We start from the raw sequence: 16882 nt of genomic DNA, 5'->3' as shown, positions 1-16882 counted from the left end.
CAAATAAAATGAATTCAGTGTGTGAAATAGTTCATTAGGGGAGTCGAATACTGGCAGGCACACACAAACACAAATACATGCTAACGACCGAGCAAGCACACTAAATAACTCCGAGCCTGAGAGAAATGTGCTTACTGTACACAACACATACTCCTGTGTGCATGGAAATGAGTCCGTGGCCGAGGTGAATCTGAACAGCAAAGTGTATTCAAGGTCAGAGATGCTTGCCAGATTCAGTGTAAACAGAAAGCACTCTCTGATACTGGCCAAAAATTCCCTGAACCAACACACCCACGCACGGCAGCTACAACACGTTTCTAAACAAGCTCAGTTATCATTCAGGAATAACAAAATATAATATATATAATATAACAAACAGACTTTATGGGATGCCACGAGCCTGTTTACAGTCGGACACACGCAGTTATGCACAACCACTGCCACACACACCCAACCCTAACCTCACCCCAAACTCAACTAAGCCTGAATGATTCACATTATTGGAAGATTCTCCACAGTATGGCCGAGAAAACAGATTTATGTCCCCACAACATGACTAATACAAGCACAAACATGTGCATCTCACAGAGACAACACAAGCAGAGAAGCAGATAGTTAGTGTGAGACTGCAACATGAAGATACAGTGAAAGAACTCTCTCGCCAAACCCCACAATAACAACCAAACACGACAACTTTGAGAAACAAAAGAGACACTAAAGACAGGGAGGGAGAGCCAGCTGGGACACTAAATGTAAGAGAAAATTCGAATTAAGTCTGTACTGTAGCTGCCAACATTATTTATGTATATGTTGGTTTTATCTTACACACATTGTTTATTTTTCACGATTATTAAGCTTTCTGAGTCCTCATGAACTTCCTGTAAATAATACAGCCACCTTTGATGCTGATCCGAGGGTGGAAATTAGATGATGGAATAGTGGACGGAGTTCAGCTGAATTCAGGGATTCACAAGGTCAGAATGAAGAAGGACATGTGATCAGAGGAAAAGTCACAACCGCGCACATTAATCATTAACTTCCCGGTGGAGACTTGGTTTTAAGTTAAGTTATGCTAAGTTTAGGGTTAAGTTAGGTTTTGTGTTAGGCAACTTAGAGCCACGAATAGTAAGCGTTGATTCTTCTGAAGGGATGGAAACAGGACTGTGTGAGCCTTTGGTCTCAATATGGACCAAAGATAAGCAATTAGTTATGAGCGACTTTATTAACCTGTTCAGGGTTACCCCGGTGGTCTCACAGGGAACAGAGATGCAGGCAAAAGCATTCAAGTTTACATGCAAACAATAGAAATTGTATTACTCCTTTAGACACAAAGAGTGAAGAAAAAAAAACAAAAAATGATTGTGTTAGTGGGACCAAAACAAGACTTAGAATGCAGAATGTCAACAATGTTCGTCTGACCAAAATTGTATAAAACTGAGGTTCTTGAAAGCAGACTAACACATCCAACTAGAATCAGAAGGGCCGAGGCACGGCTCCAAAGTTCCATCCTCTTGCATCGTTTTGTAAAATCAGTAAAGTCTAAATGTGTATCAATGCAGACAAATTACCAACAAAGCTGCTCTAAATCTCACATTTTTCTGTTTCTGTTGTCAGACGGGTAAACACATGAGACTGTAAATCAGCCCGTTCCCTCGGGGTCGCTTTAAGCATTTCCAAACTGACGCGCTGCTCTAATAAAATCCTGATTTCAGAACTGCAGCCCCATCTGATAAAACCCCAAACAAATAATAGTTTCACCATCGGTTCCTTTGGATGGTATATGCCACATTGTTTACATTTGTTTTAGCACTAATAGAATGTGAAAGTTTTTTTTTGTTACATCATATCAGCTGTGCACCTCATACCATCTTTGAAGAAATCCCACTAGCTGCCATGCATATGAGCTTGATGAGCAATCGAAAGAACTGCACTTACCACTGGAAGCATAGATAGCGTTGGCCACCAGGGGAGGGTGAAAGGAGTCTGCTTGACTGACCAATCCTGTCTGAGCTTTCAGTGGACTCATCACTCCCAACAGGCCAGATGAGCTGTCAAAAGAGCGATTGGGTGACACCTCATGTTGATCCTAAAAGGGAAGCAGACAAATGCTCCGTTACTCAACACTCTCAAAACAGACACACACACACACACAATAGACATGGATTACTACAGTATGTCAAGCTTTCTTGAACAAAAAAGACTGTTATTAGTAATTAACATGTAATAGGTATTATAAATTCTGGTTTTTGGTTTTCAAATGTGCGTGGAATGGGACGTGCATTTAAACTGAGTGAAGACCAGAGGAGTAAGTGAGGGCTTTTTACCTAAATGTTGGGGCAACTTACAGAGGAAGACACTCAAAAGACGGTGGGGGACTCATTTCCCACGGCCCACAGAGCTGGAAACATCTTCAACACTGCTCCAGTTTTGCGTGTGTGTGGCACTAACGCTCACACTGACACCCATCCCATTGAAGGAGAGCCCTCTTAGGGCTCTCTGGAATACTCAAACAAAGAATGAATTACAGTCTTTTTTTCAGTGTATATTATGTGTTCAGGGATTAAATTTGCATTATTTGTCTTCTCTGTATGTGTTTAGAAAACTCATGGACATATTCATTGAGATGCATCCATCTGTTTGTTATGTTGACTTTGTCGTCAAAGCCCTCAACAACAAACAAGACATATCAGTACTCTGTGTGTGAGTAATAACTTCTCCCTTTCATTCTGCTCGTGACCTCGCCCCAAACACCAATGCCTGGCCCTCCAGGACACATAATTTCTTAGTGTGTTGGAGACCCTGACATCCCCCCCAGCTCTCCATCACATCTCCCATTAGCCGGTGTCATAGTGTGTGTTTTTACCCCAAATTCACTCAAACATTATCTATTACATTTGTTTCCCATTTTTTAAAAGTTTGATCTACAGATCCTCAGGTGCTACAGTGTCCCAGAACTCCCAGAATGCTCTAAATGGAAGGCGAGCGCTGTGTATGGCAGCTCTGTGTATGACAGCTCACTGTAAATGGCATGATTATACCTGCTTTGGAGTCTATTTCACTTGGGCTTTTTGAGCCATGACAGTAAAGTGCTTTGTAAAACAAAGCCCAAGTTAAAAAGGTGCCACCATTCATGATATTGTTATGGAATGTTACACACTTGTTTTCACCAGAGAAATATCAAAGAGTTTGCTGCATAGATCTATGGTTGCTGCTGTGTCCAGCACTGTCCAGCATGTGAGGTTCTGAACAGATATGTGGTGTTGACTTATGGAACCATAACAGAAATACAGCACAGTGAAGAGATTTCCCAGTGACTGATATCAGAAAAAGGAAAGATTACATGTTTAAAAGAGTCTCTTCTCCTCCTGTGTCCCAGCAACACCACGAATGGTCCAGAATCACATCAGTTTAAGAATGTGAGAAAAAATGGGTGCAGAAAATGAGATAGGGAGCTGGTAGGAGATAAACAAACTAAGAAGAAATGAGGGAGTGGAGGACATGTACAAGAAAAGAATAAAAAGGATTTGAGAGGGGGGAAGTAGAGTTGCCACTTCTGTTATGTTGAAAAGCATCAATACTGAAGCTGAAAAAGGCTTTTAAGGTGCAGTCTCTAATCTTTCTGCTTTTATCATCTTCTCTCTTTTCCTTCCTTTTTCACGATGGAGGGGAAACATAGATGTTCATCTTTGAAGTTTCCAACAGCGACTGACAGGGGATGCCCTGAGACCTGCAAGCCAAAACACACATGCACACACACACACGCACGCGCACGAGCACAGGCACGAGCACACACAAGCACAAGCACAAGCACGAGCACACGGACAAGCACACGTACGAGCACACGCACGAGCACAAGCACAAGCACACACACGCACAAGCATGTGCACACGCACGAGCACATGCACACACACGCACGAGCGCACACACAAGCAAATGCACACGCACGAGCACACACACACGCATGCGTGCACACACAAGCACACGCACAAGCACCTCCAAGCAGCATCTAATTAGAATGCCTTTTGAGAAAATGAGCGATCCATTTTGGAAGGTTTTGGAATTTATCATTTTTTACAAGCTTCTGAACTGTTTCGCTTCCGTATTTTTTATAATTGCATCTGCTACATTTATGCTGCATCAGTACGGAGGCACTGAGCTTCATGCACTCACATGAACAGCAACAGTTCTCTAAATGGTCAGGACTTTATCTGTCTAAATGTTTTTGTGTGACTGTGGATGAGCATAAGACGCCTGCTCCATATGAAGCTTTTTTTTTTTAAACCAGCAGCTGGTCATGCAGAGTGCCATTCACACTTGAGCCAACCACCTGGCACTGTGTCGGTTTGTACAAACTACAGAGCAAAATCTGAAAAGCAGATGAGATTTAAAGGCTTTTACTTATAAAGAAAATAGATACAGCAGGTAAAAGCCACAGACACACACAGAAGAACACAGGCACATGAAATGGGAATAGCTGAAGTGCAAATGCTCTTTTGCTGCCGCTTGTAAGAACAGAGAAGAGAGCAGAGTGTCATGAATGCCAAGAACGAATAGGAGGGCTAAAAGGCATGTGTAAGAGGCAGAGGAAATAGACCGCAAAAGAATGGTGTGTCTCTTAAGAGCTTGAAAGAGGGCACGTGAGTTACAGAGTGAAGATGAGAGAAGCAGCATGTTTGTTTCCTGATCTTTCTCTTTTCCTGATCTTGGTTTCTATGATGGAGAGTCACAGCAGGGGTGACCCTCTCATGTCCCAAACCTAAACGGACTCAATTTACTGTCAAAGAACAGCAGAAATAATGTTTGCTTAAAAATCAATCTGTAATTGTCCTTACCTGTTTGCTCTTTGATTTTATTAACAGCTGCTCATCAGATCTATTTCAGGCTTTGGCAACTGACAAAGTCCACCGTTAAGTTTGAATGAAAAGTGGTCTTATTTTCTGGGAGAATTTTCAGCTTGCTGTCGGCTTGGCGTCTGTACGCTCACAGATCATTTCACAACTCAGATAGTTTTGAAGGCCTATGACACACAAATTACACCACGTAATATTAGCGTTGTGATGTCACTCAGGTACTGAGTGCCACTGGCTACAACATCCATCCCAGCTGATACAAATAAGGGGCCACGGCTCTACTTCACAGACAAATAAAGGCCTGTCTTCTTAGCTCTTCATGCGTTTTCCCTTAAATACTGCGCTTGCTGACACGTTCTTTCAGCAGTTCAGATAACATGCCTGTGACAGCGGTCATGTTATCTGAGAGTCCATCTGATCTGAGTGTGTGGGAGGAGATGCTAATAAGTGAAATGTTGAGTGAGAGCTCCTCTCATTTTCTGGGTCATCTCCTGCATGTGGACAAGGACGAGGGAGGAGACCGAGTTGCACACTGGGTGGATGTGAATTCAGAACACAATGTTACACAAAGAGAGTATTATTGTGCACCGTGATTGTTACAGTAACACTACGGCCAAGCTTTCTTTTCTTTTTCCCCAGTAGAGATAAAACCTTTGCATGAGTTTACCTTGGAAGCCCTTAGCACCACCAGCTGGATTGTCCCTCTGACATTTCCCTCCTGTGACATAGATCGGCGGAGCGTTTCCATGGCAGCGTGATTGGAGCGTCCCAGCAGCGACTCTCCATTTACGGCAACCAGCTGGTCGTTAATATGCAGACGACCATCCTGTAAAATACACGCTGCTTTACTTTAACTATCATGCACAATAACATGAACACTGCTCATTAAAAACTCTGTTACGCTGTACACATGTAGGAATTTATATGGCCATCAGCAGAGAGCCTGCAAACAATCTGCAAGATTCATTTCAATAGGAAGCTTTTTCACATTCCCTAACCAATGTGAGTTCAGCCACCTATAAATACACATCTATTTATAAAGACATACAACTGTGGCCTTCAGTGAGCAACTCTGAGAACAAACCAACTAAATAAATGTAGAAAACCAAAATGAACACACACACACTCCTATGACAGTCTGACTCAGCCACCACCACACTGACAGAGGCGACCACGAGTTCTGCCTGCCAGACTTCCCCTGGTAGTTATTTACAGTGATTCCACAGCAGATGTTTTTTCATTTATTTATTTATAGTGAATTATTGTGTGTACATTTGCTTGTTTATCTGTCTTTGCTGTGCAAGACATTTCAAGACTGTCCGCATGAATAAGAGGTCCGAGGTGAACAGAGCAGGAACAGACAGAGAAGAGGAGACAGCCGAAGTGACAGTCTCTTATCTAAAGATAGGTTTTGATGTTAATCATTATTCTTTTTGATCTTCCACTTTAGTCTTTCAAACCATTAATCATGTCCAAACATAAGCAAGGAACGGGCCACAGGTCTGAATGGGTCAAAGGATGAGGTAACACCGTAAGGGTGGGATTTATCTGAGCAACTACTTGTTGGAGGAAGCTCATTTGGATATGAATGAGGATATTATGTCACCTTGTACGCAGCCCCCCCATGTATGATAGATTTGATGAAGATTCCCAGGTCCTCTCCCGTCTCCCTGGACTTGTTTCCTTTGAGGCTGACGCCGAGCCCCGCGGAGCCGGTGTCATTGAGGGGAACTTCAAACATGAGTTGTTCCTTCCCATTCTCCAGAACGACGCCTGGCGCCCGGGACACCTCGTCCTTCTGGGAGGAAGAGAAGGTAGAAGCGATGAGACACACTGACGACAGATGGAGGGGGTGGAAACATAGAGCGGATGTAAAGACAGAGTTCAGCTTATCGGGACTGAAAAGCTAAACTAAAAGCTTTTCCATTTGAGAGAAACTATCACAAGGTGTTTTTCAGCTAAATTTCTCTATGCCTAAAAAAAAATAGTGGTCAGAATGAAAGGACAACGAAAAAAAGCCATTTGGACTGTCTGCTTTTATATACACCCATTTTTCCTCTCTCTCAGCTCAGCAATACCAATAAAAGTTTTCAAGAGGTAATTGAAGAACACCATGAACACAGAGAGCAAGACGGACAAAAGCAGCAAGAAGTGCATGAGGGAATATAACGAGGAGAGATGGAAAACCTGACAGAGTAAAAGAGAACCAAAGACGGACTGCAGAGATAAAAATGAACCAAAAAACACCATATTAACAAGGCTGATGCATTGCTATAATGACCAAGTCTGAAGCAAAGTCGGTGGGAAAATCCTGTAAACAAAGAAAGCAACAGATCTGCCAGATAAAAGTGTGTTTGAAGCCTGAGACGGCTCAGCGGGAGAGCCAACACCACTCCACTTCATATGGATTATGGTACCTACACTATCTGAAATGCACTGCCAGGTAAACAGTATTTATCTAAGAACAGGCTGAATTTTACTGAGTTGATCAAAGAACAATGAGTACTTATTTTTGAAGCCATTAAAAAAAATAGCTTCCACAACTTTGCCAAACCATCATCTCATCTTGCAACCCAACTTCCATGAAAGTTGGGAAACAAAATTGGTCATTAAAACAGAATCTAATGATTTCCAAATGATTAAGATTTTTTTTTTTTTTTTAAACTTGAATTTGATTTTAACAACCCATTTCAGAGGGTAGAACAGAGGCATGGGATGCATCACATCATTTTTAACCAACACTCTGTAAGTGGAATACCACATTAACTGTTTTCCCTTTCAACAGGATTTCTGCTGCTCAACAGTTTAAGGCCAATGGTTTGGGGGAAGGCGAGTTTAGCACCTGAAATAATTTAGTGCAACATGTACAGAATGGGGTTTGGCATCGTCTTGCTGGAAGTTGTCCAAAAGGCTGCATATGTTGCTCCAGAGCCTGTGTGTACTGCTGATTGCAAATGGTGTCCTCACAAATGTGCAAGTTCCCTGTGCCATGTCCACTATGCCAATGTTTGTGTACCATTTCTTCATGATATCCAAGTTCAACTATTAGAGTGAGACATGACAATATGAGAGCTAAGGAAGATAGAGGGGCTTCATAACGAATGAAAAACGTCTGTGTGTAACTGTCAAAGCGAGTGTGTTTTGGTGGGTCAGCAGCGTTAGGTTTTTAGACGCCGTTTGTCTGTAGAGATTGTAGGTTTAACGGCGTTAAGCCCACACAAAGTCCTCTGCTCTGCAGAAAAGTGTTTCCCTTGCCGGAAAAAGCTCTCCCCATCTGACTGACTGTCGGGACCTGATAGGAAGCTCTCCGACCTTGGAAGGAACTTCTCAACCCCCTATAGAAAAATGTTAGCTCCTTTCTGTGCATAATCACAATGAGAGTTTAGGAGTGTCTAAATGATGTTCGGTTTTTTTCTTGCCTTCCTTCCTTAGTTATTCATGATTAGTTTTTCTTCCACTCAGCACAACAGAAAAGTCATTTCAGAGAGAATTTAAAGGGGATGATGGGTGTTCTTCTGCTGCAGAAAAGTCTGAACCAGCAGTTTTGAGTTGGAGGTCAGGACCACCCACAGAGCTGGAAGATGTTTTATGGAATCTGACAAAAATATGCAAATATATGTAGAGTTGTCTTTTCTCTTTCTGGGTGATGTATTAAATCTCCTTGTAAATGAATAAGCACAGCCTGAGAGTTTGAATAATTTACCTGCAAAGTCATCATCTCGCATCAAACTGGAGTGTTCTGTGTGCACTTAGAATGAGGTGGATAGAGGAGAGATACAACACAACATACCTACTACAACTCAGGAAAAAATAAAGTTCGAGACATGAACACATACAAGTTGTCACAACACCATAATTCATGAAAACATTTCAATTATTCCACCCTCATTGCTATGATAGGTGGGCATGTCTGTCAAATGGGAGAATAAAAAAGCTGCCTGTGAGTCTGCCTTCCATTTGTGGTTGTAAAAAAAAAGGGTGTTTGATTTTTTGCTACATTAACTCTATGAAACCCACTCAGTTACAAAAAAGCCGTCTGCATCGATGGACCTTGCCGTCCTGGTCATTTAACATTTAAATAGGGTGCCACCATGATGGATCAAGAGGAGGACATGCTATCAAAAAGACAGCTCAGTCGGTGAGCGCGAGTTCTATTAAACAAGAGCCAGAAAAGCTGAGGGAGGGCATGATGGAGAGATGCATTATGTGAAAATGAGCAGAAACACTCGGCTTCTTCGCCTACATAACCCCTACAGGAAGAATGAAGAGGGAGCCAGAAAGAGACACACAGGAAAATCAGATGGCAAAGGACATAAGGAGAATTATGCTGAGAGTTTTAGTCATTTGTGTGAGTAACATATGGGGTCAACGTCAAGGCATTTCTACTGTGCTATCACAGGGACACCTGAGAGTTTCAGCAGGTGTGTGTGGAAGGCCCCACGCTGTGGGAACCATTGCCTCAGTATCATTTCAACAAGGCAAAACCAGCAGTGCGAGACACACAGGCACACACACACACAAATGGGTGAGATAAAGTACTCCCAAGGACCACACGTACCATAATGCTACTCACTTAGAAACTAACTGTCCCATCACTGGCCACTCAGGATGCTCCCCTGTTGTCCAAACCCCTCCATCGCCTTCTCCCCTAATGGCTGCAGAAAAGTCAATAACCAACAGTCTATAACCTTTGCGTGACAATGAAGCACTTCCAATCCAACTAAGAAGCACCAATAATGTTGTGGAAATTTAAATGTCTGCAGATGGAACCAGACATTTGAAAAATGGAGGTAGCTGTCTTCTACACACTGAGGCATTAAAGCAAAATGTCAGGCTGGACTCAGAGGATTGATGAAATGTGCCTTAAACAGGACAAAGGGTGGGTAAGCATAGCATGTGGGGGCAGAGCGCTGGATTGTCCTGTAAAAACCACAGGCACCTGAAGCAGCCACAGTTAGCAAAGGCTTGTGCAGACTTTAATGAAAAAAGAGAAAACAGTTGTCTAGTTCAGAGGTCTTCAACAGGGGGTCCGCGGAGGTACTGCAGGGGGGTCGCGAAATCTTTGGTTGATTAGACGATTTAAAAAAAAAAAAAAAACATTTAAAAATTTTTTTTTTTTTTTTTTTTTCCAAACAGTTTTTTCTCACAAATTGTGTGCAAACATGTGCCATCCACAGATGGTTTGAGGATTCATTGTCCCATCTACATGCAAACACTCTGGAGTCTAAATCCCGCCGGCGGGATTTTTTAACACATCTCCAAAAACACATCTGTAACTCTGTGAGTTTTTGTCATTGAAACATATAAGTGACACCTTAAAACTTCTAGTTTTCAAATATATATATATTAAAATAAATTATATATGTGGCCCTTTTTAAAGAGAGTGAACAGAAATCTTTGGATTTTCTGTAGTCTCAGTCAGAATTACTTTTTTACAGTTTGTGTGAAAAACAAAAAACCTTTCTGACTGCACTTTTTACTTTTATGCAGCCAACACTTTTGTTTACAAGGTTCAACCTTCAAAAGTCTTGGCTAGATACATTTATAGTGTGTTTTCTTGCACTGTTTGAAGACCTCTAAAACTTGTTTTTTTGTACAGTTGTGTTTCCCCTCAGTTTAAATAAAACTTGTTTGTATTACATTCACTTCACTCTCATATTATTTTTGTTAGGCTTTTCCGAATACAACCATATGTGTCACTTTTGCATAGATGTTTACAGTTAGTTGAAATACTTGAAAATGTCAAGGTTTTGCAAACTGCCTCAAAGTCTCTGAAAAGGCCTTAGACTCCAGGGGGTTAACCCCCTGGAGTATTTGAATAGCTCAGTGTTGTATGCAAGATGTTTGTTTATAAATGGCAGTGGCACGGCCACCCTGTACCTTGCACATGTTTAAAATAAAAACATGAATATATTAACCTGTGTATTATTTGAATAGCTTAGTATTGAATGTACAATAACAGAGGACCTATGTTTATACACGGCACTAGGCCCCGTTAATTATAAAACACAATTGTATGCCATATAAATAGTAGGGGGTCCCTGCTCCAACTCTCCATCAGTTTGGGGGTCCCTGGCCTGTAAAACGTTGAAGACCCCTGGTCTAGTTACACTGCTTTATCAGCCTGATGTGCAGACTCTACACACACACACACACACACACCACACACACACACAACTTGCACTGTAACTTAAGGATCTGATTGACCCATTTCATATCTATTGCCACAACACCGTTGATTGACGCCCACACTTAAAAGTGATAAAAAAAAAAGTGATCAGTCCAGCACAGTCTTTAGAAAACAAAATGCAGTCCCATAGGTGTTGCTTGTAAAAATACAGATTACTATACACATGAAAAGGTGAACACAGAGCGTTTCCAGATCCGTGCCATCACACAATCCTGTCAACCAGATCCAGACAGTTCAGTCCAATCATATCGTGGCTGTGTTGTCACTCTGACGCACCATAAAGTGTTGGGCCTAACATATAGATGTGCTTGGCTTTTCTCATGTGGTAATTCAACAAGGCATGGCTGGACACGTCAATTTGTGGGCCATTTACAGAAAGCAGATGCATCAAAGCTCAAAAAGCTTTTTTATAAAAAGGCAGAAACACCTAAACATGTGTAAGTTTAATATTTTAGTATTTCATTTCTCTATCTTGCTTCGTCAATCTGGAGAATTGTGTGCAGATTAATAGATAAAAACAACAATAAATCCGTGTGTCTAATCATGCATTAAAAAGTCTGAGAACTTGTGCAGTTCCTGGAAGTCTTCTAGCTTCTGAGGCTGAAACCAAACTCATCCTCTCTGTACTGTGCCGCAGTGGCCAGCTGGAAAGGTGCATCTTCCTTGGAAGGTTGTGGAGGCTGAACACAGCTAACATGCAGTGGGATAACAGGCACTGGTCAACCAGAGCTAGCACATATGCTACAGAAAACCTTTCATGCTAGCATCCACATCAACGGGCACTTTCGAATGATTCAGCTCGAGCTGTGCCTGTGTGTGTTTCTGTGTGGGCTTCAAAGCAAGGTTGGTTTGAAGACTCCTCTCGCTGAGATAGGACAGCAGCAAGTGGAACATCCCTGCTGACTGCAGTAGATTCAGATTTCCCACTGCGAGAGCTATCAATCTCCTCATTTAAGTTTACCAAGAAAGCACATCAGCAATATCTTTTGTTTTGGAGAGGATGCTTACAATTACTTTATTATTGCTCTCACCTTGAGTTTTGCTTTGCTGTGAGAAACGGCGTGAGCAAGAGTAAGAGCACCACACTGATCCCCAGAGGCTTCAACCGGGACCTGATATGGAGGACCGTGAGGGACGCTCTCTGCACTTTAAGACACAACAGCGATGTGGGGATGATAAGATGATGAAGCTGAAAGAGCTTCCACAAACAGCAAGATGGCAGAGACAGGAGAGAAGAAAGATGTGATACCCTTCTGCACTGCTCTCTACTGGGATGATGGCAGCTCCTGCAGAGACACCAAGCTGCCAAGGAGAGTGTGCGCGTGTGGCCGTGTGTGTCTGTGTGTGTAGAACAGGTCTCTGAGGGTGTAACAGATGGGGGATCTACTGTAGTGACTCTGTGAGGTCACATTGCTGACAATATCAGCAAGATGTAACACTCAGACACACAGAAAGATGCAACAGACTGAGAGGAAGAAGCGCACCAGCGCACACGCAGGCTGCAGCGGTGATGGATGAGGTACAATCGCAGGGAAGAAACTGTTCAATAAAGTTGCTTTGTCACCAGTTGCTGTTTACTGATTTTATGTCTCTGTGTATGTGTGTGTGTGTGTGTGTGTGTGTGTGTGAGAGAGAGGAGCATCTGGCACTGAAAAGCGCGTTCCCTGCAATAATGGAAAAAAAAGGAAGGCAGAAGACCATCATGCAGATCAACAGAGTTGGAGAGCTTCACAGAAATGACAAATGGAGTGACGTTTAAACCTTTCCTTCACTTCTTTGTAAGTTTGTGAGGTATTTATATTCAAATCCTCATCTACTGTGTTGTGGTGTCAAATAAAACAGCATTATTTAGGCTTCTGTGTTTTTAGGAAGGCAGTTCAAATCTTACTCCACTGAAACTCTTATTTCATTTGGATGTTTGAAAATCATGAGCACGTGGCTTTCAGTCCAGTCTGACACTTTTTCCATTTTCTTCTGCATGAAACTTAAAAGTTTATTTGTTCTTCTGTAAAATCTTAGTTGCATGTTTCATTCTATATCAGCACAATTTTATGGGTAGCACTGCGATACAGAAATATTCATCATGTGTGGAAGAAAAAAGGATTTTCATGTTCCTCTGCGGATAAAAAAGTAGTTTAATTTACACACTGACTGAAGTCACGGCAGACCAACTGTTTTATTCTAAAAACCCTTTTTATATGAATGTCTGAAAAAAGGGCAACAAAAGTTTCGGAATAATATTTTCACCCTTTATTTCGTCAGATATATAAAAACTACATTTAATGAACTTATACCGTTCATGTATGATGGACTCATATTTGTCCGATATATATGATGGCTATTTCATTAAAAGTTGGAACAGTGATAAATAGTTCCTGTAGTATAATCTATAGAGGTGAAGGAGCTGTCAGTGACACAAAAGAAAACTGCATGAGGACAGAAACAAATACGAGGAAGAGGGAAGCAGACATGTGAACTGTTTGAAGCCAGAAAAGAGCATCTTTGTCTCTAACATTAGTTTCAAGACACTAGCCAACTCAGCAGGCGTATGCTTGTTCGTGTGCAAAGAAAATTACTGAAAAAATGCTTTATGTTGTGCGTGGAAATGTGTGTGTGTATACAAACGGCCTCCACAGAGGGCTGGCGCAGCGGGCCGACGCAGCGGGATGTATACTTGCTATATTGTGGATGGTGTATGAATATGTTGTATGTCACAGAACAGTAACTCAGTGAGAGTGTGTGCGTGTAGAGGTGGTGCAACGTCTTTGTTCTACAGCGACACACACACATTAGCAGACAACACCAGATGGTGGGCTAAAATGAGACAACGGAAGAGAGGGAGGACAAGATAGAGAAGATCCTTCCATCATTTCATCATCATCCTTCTTCTGTCACCCTCCGTAAACACAAACAAACGGGCATAAACCAACAGAATGCAGAGCCTCGTATAACCGGGTTTCAGTTGGGTTTAATACTTTGGATAAAACAAAAATGTTAGAAACGTGTTAAGAAATGATGATAACACCGTTGTAATCTAACTTCAAAGTTTCAAGTTCCTTTTCAGCTTTTTCCAAAGTAGCTCCTTTATACCAAAAACGGTTGTAAAGGCTTCATAAGACATGGCTGTAATCAACAGAGTATTGTACCATTCCCAAAAAACTCAACTCAAACTGTCTTTAGGGCATGGCTGTGCTGTGATTATTCTTTTTAATGTCATCTTGAATGGCCATAATTATTCTGAAGAAGCAGAAACAGTTGATCGTTCATGGGATCCGTCATATGAGTGAGATGTTTGTTCTGTGAGGACTCATACACGATAGCTGTTTCAATCCTGCCTCGTGCAAATCAACAGAGGTCAAAGCAATCTTGAGCAGCATGAATAATGATAACTACAATCCATCTAAACAGTGAGGATATCAGCAGTTTGGCGTGGCGTGTCCTAAAAACTGACCGAACTAAGCAACATTATAGCTGCGTCATAACAGTGGTGGTGTAAAGAAAAACATCCATCACATCCAGCCAAGTCAAGGACACTGTCCAGGATGTGAGGCCATCATTAACCAGAGCCACCATCAAGATAAACCACAAGGAACAAACCACGCACAAGCCTGGAGAAAAGACTTCCCAGATTAAACTTTGCCAGGTCCTGAACCACATTCAAACAAAGATCCCATCACACCAGAGTGACTGAAGGAATCAAGTGTGGAGGTGGCCTGGAACTGCTCATGTTCTGAAGCATATGACTGGATGGCGTTTCACAGGAGAGATGGAGCCAAAACATACCAACCCAGAAGAAGGTCAACAGGTGGAACCTTTCCCTACAGTCAAGTCAAAAAGCTGATCTCAACCTGATTAGTTGCATTTCACTTGCTGAACAACAACTGGTGTCAGCTGCAGCACAGGCCTGGCAAAGCATCCCAAAGAAGAACCGACATGAGGCTCATGGGTGGTGCTGTGTGGTACAGATGTGTGTATCTAATAAACACCAAAATGTACAGGTTCTATTTTCAATTCAATCTTTGAAACAAGTGAAAATAACCAAGAATCAATCTGTGGGGCCCATTTTATTTCAGTACACACCAGCAGCGCCCTTGAAAATGATTGAAGCCGTTTTTTAAAATGGGCAACAGGAAGTGGGAACAATACTTTACCTATGGGACACACTGTGATGCACAGTGTTCTATACAAAAGGACAATACTCAGACTTTCATGAGCAAGCTTGGGAAAAAATAAAACAGGACAAATGGGAGTTAAGTAACCGGTGCGTGATATTGTTCTAATGCACCAGTGTTGCATGGTGAAAGGTCATGTACAACAATGTGGTGCAACCTACCTACGACCACAGAGTGAATTTAATTCTCATTTCTAATTCCAGACGAACCAATCACAGAATGTTGGGTTTTAGATATGTGAAGCACGAAATCAAGTTATTAACGCTGCATGTACAGGAACGGAGCCAGACGACATGCAAATCAATTGGTAACCAAGGCAACACACGTGTGCCAGCAGTCAGTCTAATCAGTGCTCTGTGCTCTGCTCTTTCATTAAGTCCATTTCAATCATAGATTTTTAAACAATAATCAATATTATTGATGTAAACAACCAAGACTGTTTACACAATATTAATAATTGACCCTTTTCTGGACTTGGCTACAATGTGAGTATTCTGCTTTAGTTTGCTGTGCAACACTACAGTGGTGAAATGTGCGCTGAGCTGCAGAAGTCCAGAGGTTTCAGATGGGGGAATAAAAGGATGACGAGCGCAGTTATTAGGTAAAGTAACTAAAAACAAAAGGAACCATTGGCCCTCACACAAAGGGGACTGCCATGGAGCTCAGAAGTGTGCACGCTACAAAATTAACAAATGTTAATACATGTGCACACAACATTTTTTCTGTCTGGAGAAACAGAATTTCCTATGGGGCTCAAGGTCACATGCACGTGTTATGCACGTGTTGTGCACGGAGCGTCCCGGCAGTCGCTGAGGAAACCTCAGTCGACAGGAGTGCAAAGAGACACAAAGGGAAGAGGCAAAATAAGCCACATAAAAGTAGAGTAAGACACAGAGACAGATGGGAAACATGAACCAATGATGTGAGCGACAACCGGAGAGGAGGCAAGAGCAATTATGTAAATACAAACTCATACTCATTCAAGAAAGCAAGACCTCTGTGTGTCAAAGTGTGAAAGCACAGTGATTTCTAAAAGTCGTAGAGAGAAGTTTTAGTCCTCACCAGACTCTAAAAAACAAGACTGACTTAAGATCTACAGCCGTACAGTACAACCAATATGAAGCCAAGATGCTGTTTCTATGAGAAATAAACTTGGGAAATAGTGAGTGAAGCAGAAACAGCCCACAAAAATTGAAAAAGGAAAAAAGAAATTCAGAAAAACACAAGATGCCATAATCATCAATCCATGCACTGCAGCTGAGCGTCAGAAAAAGTCAGAAAAAACAGAGAGAAGAATCTGAATGAATAAAAGATGTTTATTCAGAAACAAAGTGCAGAAACAAAGCATCAACAACAGGCGTGGGGGGCCCCATCATTTTATACTGTACAACAGCAAACTTTACAATGGGCTCATTCAATCCAAACAGAACGGAATCCTCTGAAACACTGTGTCATAACTGCATCAAGCTTTAAAATGAGAGAATAATGCTGGACAGAGAAGTTTCTTTCAGAAAAGCCCTGACACCTGTGAAGTTAATGTCTGTCGAGCTGGCAGCTATCATCCTGGCAGGTCTGTTGATTAGCCCAAAAACTGCAAAATTGAACATACAAATGGGAATGAATAAGAAATCCCTGTTTCTGATCAACGACCCTCCATAGAAGGAGAAAAT

The 16882-nt window shown here is 41.8% G+C and overlaps 1 protein-coding gene across 7 annotated transcripts in view; it reads right to left on the bottom strand.

Annotated features, from left to right (window-relative positions):
* Window positions 1-16882, bottom strand: part of pard3bb (par-3 family cell polarity regulator beta b) — a 275337-nt gene that overhangs the window by 140801 nt on the left and 117654 nt on the right. For all 7 annotated transcript variants that reach the window (XM_075478942.1, XM_075478941.1, XM_075478945.1 and 4 more), the window contains 3 exons: window positions 6457-6648; window positions 5518-5676; window positions 1936-2086 (listed from right to left, as the gene is read on the bottom strand). In XM_075478942.1, coding sequence (XP_075335057.1) covers window positions 1936-2086; window positions 5518-5676; window positions 6457-6648 — 502 coding nt within the window. The remainder of the gene's footprint in view (window positions 1-1935; window positions 2087-5517; window positions 5677-6456; window positions 6649-16882) is intronic.

Source organism: Odontesthes bonariensis, chromosome 12 (genome assembly GCF_027942865.1).
Source record: "Odontesthes bonariensis isolate fOdoBon6 chromosome 12, fOdoBon6.hap1, whole genome shotgun sequence".
NCBI lineage: Eukaryota > Metazoa > Chordata > Actinopteri > Atheriniformes > Atherinopsidae > Odontesthes > Odontesthes bonariensis.
Note: the sequence above shows the minus strand (reverse complement) of the source record. Positions and strands in the feature narration are given on the sequence as shown.